The sequence below is a fragment of the Leishmania infantum genome, chromosome 9 (assembly GCF_000002875.2).
Source record: "Leishmania infantum JPCM5 genome chromosome 9".
Taxonomy (NCBI): Eukaryota; Euglenozoa; class Kinetoplastea; order Trypanosomatida; family Trypanosomatidae; genus Leishmania; species Leishmania infantum.
This window is the reverse complement of record NC_009393.2, coordinates 362,501-370,000: the sequence shown is the minus strand read 5'-3', so window position 1 is coordinate 370,000 and position 7,500 is coordinate 362,501. Positions and strand designations below refer to the sequence as shown.

The following is a 7,500-nucleotide window of genomic DNA, read 5'->3' as shown; positions in this document are numbered from 1 at the left end:
CCTTCCCTACCTTGTGCTCTTCGCCTTTCTCAGCGGCCGCAAGAATACGATTTCGTGCAGATCGCCCTTCGTGAGATACACGCAGAAACACACATATACACTCGACGCAGCACGGGCAAGGGTCCAGGAAGCAGAAGCAGTCGTGGGAACAGAATGGTATCTGTGTCCGCCAGCCGTGGTGGCGGCAGCGGTGGCAGCGGCAGCCTGCACGCTGGGCATCCCATCTCTCGCGTCGCGACGCTTCGGTTCAACGGAAAGGACACTGTCACAGTCGTGTGCGCTGGTGGATCGTGTGTGTCGGTGCAGCCGGCGCCGCGGTGGTTGACCTGCTCGCTGGCAAGCAGTGGCGCCGTAGCCGGGGGACATGGTGGACTCTACAGCGCTACCGCAATGGCTGCATCATCTCCGCTGGGTATGGCAAACTATGTGGATGGTAATCCCCTCGGCGTGGCCGGGCAGGAGGCAGGAAAGGGTACTGGTGCCCTCTTGGCAGCAGTGCAGCGGTGCTCGGCCGAGCTTTCGCATGAGTTCGGAGAAGGCGTGGCGCTCATGACCAGTGAACCTGCTGCCGCTACAACTTCCTCGCACGCCTCGCCACTGTCGCCAGAGCAGCAAGTTGCCCTTAGCGCCGGCGCCGTTACGTGCCTCTCTGTCGCTTCCCTCCCTGGTACCACAGACACGGCCGTTGCAGTAGTCGGCACCACCGTTGGCACCGTGGCGCTGCTGCTTATCGAGGGCAGCCGCGCCGTCTACAAGGTTGCCGAGCGCTCGCTGACGGAGTGGAGCAGCGGCGCTATCACGGCACAGGATGCCATCGTGGACGTGGCCTTCAGCATGGACCCGGCTGGACGGCCGGAGTTCGTCAGTGCCGCCAGTGCCGGGTGCGTCGTGGTCGTGGATGTGCAACTGCTCTACCGGCCATCTGGTAACGGCAGTCACAGCACCGACGAGGAGGTCGGAGACACGGCGACGGACGCGCCACCTGCCGTGGTGCACAGGGCAGAGTGGCATCAGGAGACAGAGCCGTGGTCGAACTCGGCACTTCGGGCCAAGGCCGTGGAGGCGCTTGAGCAGTCGGACGCGCAGCTGATGCAGCGCTCCTGCAGTGACGTCTTCGCCTGCTCTTTCGTAGAGGCCGATGTGGTGCGCATTTTGGCTCCCCAGCGCCTGCAGGCCGCTGTCGCGATAGACGTGGCGCTTATCGTGGTGCTCAGCAGCGGTGCGCTGCACTACGTGGAGCGGGTGGTCGAGGGAGGCTCGGTGCGCCTCCTTGCGGAGCATCACTGGCAGCGGCTCGCCAAGGGTGCCGCCTTCACGTCGCACGCATCCGCGGCAACACAGGGAGAGGACAGCGCTGCCGCGAACGACTTTTCTACAGATGGTGCTTCCGTGCGCATCCTCACCGACAGTCGTGCCGTTCCGCACGTCATTTACCGCTACCGCCTCTCACCTTACCATGTCCAGGCATGCCAAGACGGCGGCCAGACGGCAAGCGTCGGTGGAGGTAACTACGGAATGGCGGCGTTGGCGCTGTCGTCCGCGACGGAGTCGGTGACGCATGTGTGTGACGCGCACTTGCACTTCAGCGAGAAGGACGCCGCGTGCCATGTCGTGCTGGCCGGCACGCAGCGTGTGCCTGTCAGTAAGGTCGGCTACATGTCGCTTGCCTCACGTGTCGGCTCGCTGGGTCATGCCCAGCAGCAGCACTCTGACGTAGCTGGGTGTCGGGCCCTCGCATGGTGGGCCGTCGTGCAGAACGCCGTCCTGCCGCGTCAGACGTTTGACCGATCTGCGCTGGAACGGCAGAAGCTCCAGCAGCAGCAGCCACACAATGGGCACGCCTTCTCGCCGTTTCGCACCAACGCTGGATCACCGCCCTTCACGGTGCATGTGCAGAGCAACACGATGGCCTTACCGTGTGGGCTCGGCGCCTGTCCTGCCTCCGCGCTGACGTCTCCGGCGACCTCGTCGCCTGCCACAGCTGGGGCTGGTGTGGCTAGCGGCGTCAGTGCGGTCGGTCCCGGTCAAGGCAGTGGCTTTGCAGCGGCCTTCATGCTCACAGACGTCCTTGTCTTAGCGTCCGGCCAGGAACTGTACGTTGGTGACCTCCGCGATGTGCCGCGGAGCGCCAGGACCCTACCGGTGCTGCGCCCGCTGCGCTCCTTCGGCAGTGTCGTCGAGGGAATTACCGCCGGGCCGTACATGGACGCGCGAGCGGTGCTGGTGGCCACCGGCTCTCGTGTGGCCCCCGTGTTGCTTGTGTAAGTGCGCTCTCGTTCAGATGAAAGCAATGTGAAGGCGCTCGCGCGCAGTCTGGCCAGAAGGGCACAGACACGTGCACGCGTTCGCTTGTCCCCCCTCCCTCCCCCCCAGCTCTGCCGTGATGGCGACCGCGTACGTACTAGATAGCTGTGCACGTGCGTGTATGGTGGTGGGAAGGGGAGAGCTGATCTTGTTCTAATCGACCTCCCCCACCCCCAGCGCCCACAGCGGCGCGCGCATTGTGCGCCCCCTCGCGCCGTAAGTGATAGATAGGAACCCCAAGTTGTGTAAGGCGGGCACAGTCGCTGAGGATGCCGAGAGCGAGTGGCAGGCGTTGTATGTGTGTGTGTGTGTGTGTGTGTGTGTGTGGAAGGTTGTGAGTGCTGCGCTTCCTCCCCCTGCCCGCCGCCACGGAGAGGGGGAGCTCGACGAGCTATGAATGCGTGTGCGCGCGCATGATCGCTATTACGCCAATGACGCGCAGTGCACGAGCAGTGCCCTACTGCCCCCCTCCCCTCCTCATCCCCGCCCACTCGTGGCACATGTGTATCTCTCTCAGCACGTGCGAGTGACTGCTGTGATGCCCACATCCCGATGCATACTCTCCCCCCACCACCACCGCCACACCCTCCTCTCCCTATCATCTGCTGTTTTTTTTTTTTTGTGCTCGGGTACGTTGGTGGTGCACACAACGGCGTCTTGTGCCTCTCCACCCAACCCACCAAATCTCCGCGTATCTGCGTCGGCCCACACGACACACGGCTCAGGTACAGCACGCATACACGTTTGTAACTGCACACACGCACGCGCGTCGACGCCACCCGTGAAAATGGATGATCGCTCGCTAAAACTGGCGGAGGACTTCGTCTCGGCGCGGTACATCGAAGCGGGCCGCGAGTCGTTGCGTGCAACGGCCCGTATCATGCGCTCCATCCTGGCGCAGCGCTGCTGCCCAGATGAAGGTCTCACCGATGCCGCCATCGAGCTCATCCTTCGTCAGCTTTCGCTCATGGACACAAACAACTTAGCGCACCACGTCGGTGGCGGCGAGCGCGAGGGCCGCGTCGTCTCTGCCCTCGTTCGCATGCGACACTTCCACCTCACGCACGGCATTGGGCGCTCCGGCGACTTGTTCAGCGAACAGCCGAAAGCGGCCGGGTCGTCACTGCTGTACAAGATAACGAACGTGCTCATGCTTGATCTGATACGCCAGGCCGGTGCCCCCTCGACCGCGGCCGCGGTGGTGGTGCCGATGGCGACGGGCATGACGCTGGCGCTGGTGCTTCGGTGTGTGGCGAAGACGCACATGAAAGAACTGATGAAGGAGGCAGAAGCGGTGCAGCTGCAACGCACTGTGACGAAGGACTCAACGAGCGCAACGTCAGCTGCCCCAGTGCAAGAGCCGCCAATGAGCGAGGCTGATCGTGATAGGCATGACCGCACATCTCTGCCAGTCCCGGCGACGCCGCGCTACGTCATATGGCCTCGCATCGATCAGAAGACAGCCCTCAAGTGTATTGACGCGGCGGGGCTAGTGCCGGTGCCGGTACAGCTACGGCCGGCTGTGCCGCTCGCACGCTCTGCCGCCCCTTGCGTCAGCACCAACAGGGATAGCCTCGACCGTGGCCAAGACAGCATTGGTTCGCCGTCGACGCCAACGTCCTCGTCGTCGCTGTTCCTCGAGTGCCACGTGGACGACGTAGCCGCGGCCGTGAACGCCGTTGGCGGCCCGTCACAGGTGGTCTGTGTGCTCTCCACGACCAGCTGCTTCGCGCCACGCCTGCCAGATAACACGGTCGCCATTGCCCAGTACTGCAAGAAGGCCGGCATTCCCTATGTGGTGAACAACGCGTACGGGGTGCAGAGCCGCCGCATTATGACTCGCCTCGACGCGGCGCAGCGACTGGGGCGGGTGGACTTTGTGGTTCAGTCCGGTGACAAGAACTTTCTCGTCCCGGTGGGCGGCTCCATCATCTGCTCCGGCGACAAGGAGCGCTGCAAGGCCGTGGCAGCCCTCTACGCCGGTCGCGCGAGCATGAGCCCCATCGTCGACCTCTTCATCACCGCCTTGAGCCTCGGCCGGCGCGGCATGCAGACCTTGTGGAGCGATCGCTACAAGTGCCGTGCGCGGCTGATCCGGCAGCTGCGCGTGTTCGCGCGCGAGCGAAGGGAAGTGCTGCTGGTCGACGACAGTGACGACGACAAGGCCGATGAGGATACCGTAGGTGGGTCGCAAAGGACCTCCAATGCTGTCGTGCCCCGCAATGACATCAGTGTCGCCGTCACCATGCGTGCCTACGGCCTTCCTGCCGCCGAAGCGAGCAGCAGTGGCGCCCAACTTGGGTCGGAGCAGGCGGGGAGGGTGACAAACTGGGCGGCCGCCCGCGCTCTCGGCGCACAACTCTTTCGCAGCGCGGTCACCGGCCCCCGCGTCATCACTCCAGCACCGTCCACCCCAACCACAATTGCCGGCTGCACATTCAGGAATTACGGCATGCATCAAGACAGGGAGCCGCCGTGCCCGCTGCTGGTGATCGCCTGCGGCATCGGCATGTCGGAGTCTGAAGTCGATGCTCTGATGGCGCGCCTTCGCGACCTGTGGCCTGTTCCCGCATGAAGAGGCGCACGTATGAGCGCCCATGTGCGTCTACACACCACAGCAAGACGAGAGAGAAAACCCGAAAACAGGGCAGGACTAACGTGTACAGGTCGGGCGAGCGGGGTCGGTCCCGTGTCGCTCCACGCGGTGCGTAGCCACCTTAGCGCCTCCGTTGGCGTGTTCCGTTTTTCGAGGGTGGAGGCCAGGAGAGGCGTGAGCGGTGAGGTAAAGCGCGAGGATTCTCTTCGTCTATGGCCCTCGCTTCTCCTCCCTGCCAAGCCCACACGGGCCCGCGCTCGCATGCCGCCTTCCTTGGCCGTGCAGCGTCGACTGCTCTAAGGCGGCAGTGACAGTTGTTGCTCCCAAAAAGGTCTCCCCTCTCTTATCCCCTTTCCTCCTTCCTCCACTGCACGCACACGCACACCGAAGAGAGAAATACAGACGTGTTCGCGTCAGCCATGGTGAAGCAGCGCATGACAGCCCTCGATGTGAGGGCAACGGTGGAGGAGATGCGGGCAACGCTGATTGGGCTGCGGCTGCTTAACATCTACAACATAGGCAACAAGATGTTCCTCTTCAAGTTTGGACACGGCGAGAACAAGAAGAATGTGCTTCTCGAGAGCGGCACGCGCTTCCACCTTACGGAGCTGGCACGCGAGAAGCCGAAGGTGCCGTCGCAGTTCACTCTAAAGCTGCGCAAACACATCCGCGCCTGGCGGCTCGACAGCATCGCGCAGCTCCAGCATGACCGCACGATCGACCTCTGCTTCGGTGTTCCGTCGACAGAGGGCTGCTTTCACATTATTGTGGAGCTCTTCTCGAAGGGCAACGTGATTCTGACGGACTACGCGTACACGATAATGATGCTGCTCCGAACGCACCGCGACGACGAGGGGCTCAAGCTGATGGTGAATCAAGTCTACCCCGTAACGGCCCCCTTTGTTGCCGCCGTGGCAGCCGAGTCGGCGGAGGCGCAGGAGGTCGATACCGCCACGGTTGTATCCGCGGCGGCTTCGGTGGCGAGGACAGCTGCGTCGGCAGCGGAGGAGCCGCATATGTTCCTCTACCCTCCGCACGTGGACGCCTCTGGCCACCTGCACGTGCAGCACACCGCTGACGCTGACCTCACACTGGCCCAACGACAGCTGAAGGAAGAGCGCACGCGGTTGATGAAGGTGGACTGGGAAGTGGGGCTCAGCCGCAGCAACGACCGCACTGTCGTGCAAACCTTGGTGGCGGGCATTCAGCACTTTGGACCTGACCTGGCGCAGCACGTGCTCACCGTCACAGGCGTGCTGAACACGCCGCGGAAGAGCTGGACGCAGTCGGCGGACAACGTTTTCGAAGCGTTGCGCCCCGGTCTGTTGGAGGCCTTTGACCTCGCCAAGGTCGACCTCACCTCCGCCGGCGGCTACCTCATCAAGCCAAAGGCGAAGCCCGCCAGTACAGCGCATACCCCAGCGCCACCAGCTCCAGGCGCCTCCGCCGCTGCAGCCGACCTCGTCGCCGTCGCGGAGCAGTACGAAAGCTTCACACCCATCTTGCTCGCCCAGTACACAAACGACGGGGTGGAGGCGCTCTACCGCACCAGCTTCGGCCGCGTTTGTGATGAGTTTTTCCTCATCACAGAGACGGAGCGCATCGACGCGTCGAATGCGAAGCGCACGAAAACTGCCAAGAGCAAGGAGGACAAGTTCGCGGCCGATCACGCACGTCGCATCAACGCACTCGAGACAGACATCGCGGCTAACCAGATGAAGGGCGAGCAGCTCATCTTGAACGCGGACCGCGTTGACGAGGCGATCCAGCTGATCAACGGTGCCCTGGCAACGGGCATCTCGTGGGATGCCTTGCGCATGCTCCTGAAGCGGCGCCACGCTGAGGGGCACCCGGTGGCGTACATGATACATGACCTCTTCCTCGAGCGTAACTCCATTAGCGTTCTACTCGAGACGGTGCTGGACGAGGAGAAGGGCGAGGAGGACTGCGATGTGCCGCCGCTCGTGGTCGAGGTGACGCTGTCCAAGACGGCGCACGCGAACGCGGCGGACTACTTCAGCAAGCAGAAGCAACACCGCTCGAAGCTGGAGCGCACCGTTGCGGCGACCGAAAAGGCCGCGGCGGGGGCGGCGCGCAAGGGCGCACGCAAGGCGGCGGCTCAAAAAGAGAAGAAGGTGATCGTCAAGGAGCGACAGCGCAACTGGTGGGAAAAGTTCTTCTGGTTCCGCACAACCGCGGGCGACCTCGTGCTGCGTGGAAAGGATGTGCAGTCGACGGAGCTGCTGGTGCGGCGCGTAATGCGCCTTGGAGACCTCTTCATCCACTGCGATGTGGATGGGTCCCTGCCGTGCCTGCTGAGGCCCATGAACGACGTCTGGCAGGAGCTCGGTGGCAACAACGCAGGCGGAGACCTCACCGCCTCGCCGGCGACTCAGCCGGTGGCCCTGCACAGCGTGTGTGAAGCAGGTGCGTGGTGTGTCGCCTTCAGCGGCGCATGGGAGCGCAAGCAGACGACTGGCTCGTGGTGGGTGTACGCGTCGCAGGTGACGGGCGGGACGGCCACTGGCGCGTATCTCTACGCCGGAGAGCGGCACCACCTGCCGCCTCAGTCGATGTCGCTCGGGTGCGCGCTGCTCTTC

The 7,500-nt window shown here is 63.6% G+C and overlaps 3 protein-coding genes across 3 annotated transcripts in view; all 3 read left to right on the top strand.

Moving 5' to 3' along the window:
* Positions 1–414: 414 nt before the first annotated feature.
* LINJ_09_1010 (conserved hypothetical protein) lies at positions 415–2,265 on the top strand (the record flags this gene model as incomplete). The annotated part of the gene is made up of 1 exon (XM_001463521.2): positions 415–2,265. The coding sequence occupies one exon, from the start codon at positions 415–417 to the stop codon at positions 2,263–2,265; it is 1,851 nt and encodes a 616-aa protein (XP_001463558.2).
* An 826-nt stretch (positions 2,266–3,091) lies between these two features.
* LINJ_09_1000 (SLA/LP autoantigen-like protein) lies at positions 3,092–4,879 on the top strand (the record flags this gene model as incomplete). Its single annotated transcript, XM_001463520.1, has 1 exon — positions 3,092–4,879. The coding sequence occupies one exon, from the start codon at positions 3,092–3,094 to the stop codon at positions 4,877–4,879; it is 1,788 nt and encodes a 595-aa protein (XP_001463557.1).
* A 440-nt stretch (positions 4,880–5,319) lies between these two features.
* The window catches only part of LINJ_09_0990 (conserved hypothetical protein), a gene marked incomplete at both ends in the record, with an annotated part of 3,687 nt that continues 1,506 nt past the window's right edge, over positions 5,320–7,500 (top strand). The window contains one exon of the mRNA XM_001463519.1: positions 5,320–7,500. This exon is cut by the window's right edge and continues 1,506 nt beyond it. Coding sequence (XP_001463556.1) covers positions 5,320–7,500 — 2,181 coding nt within the window.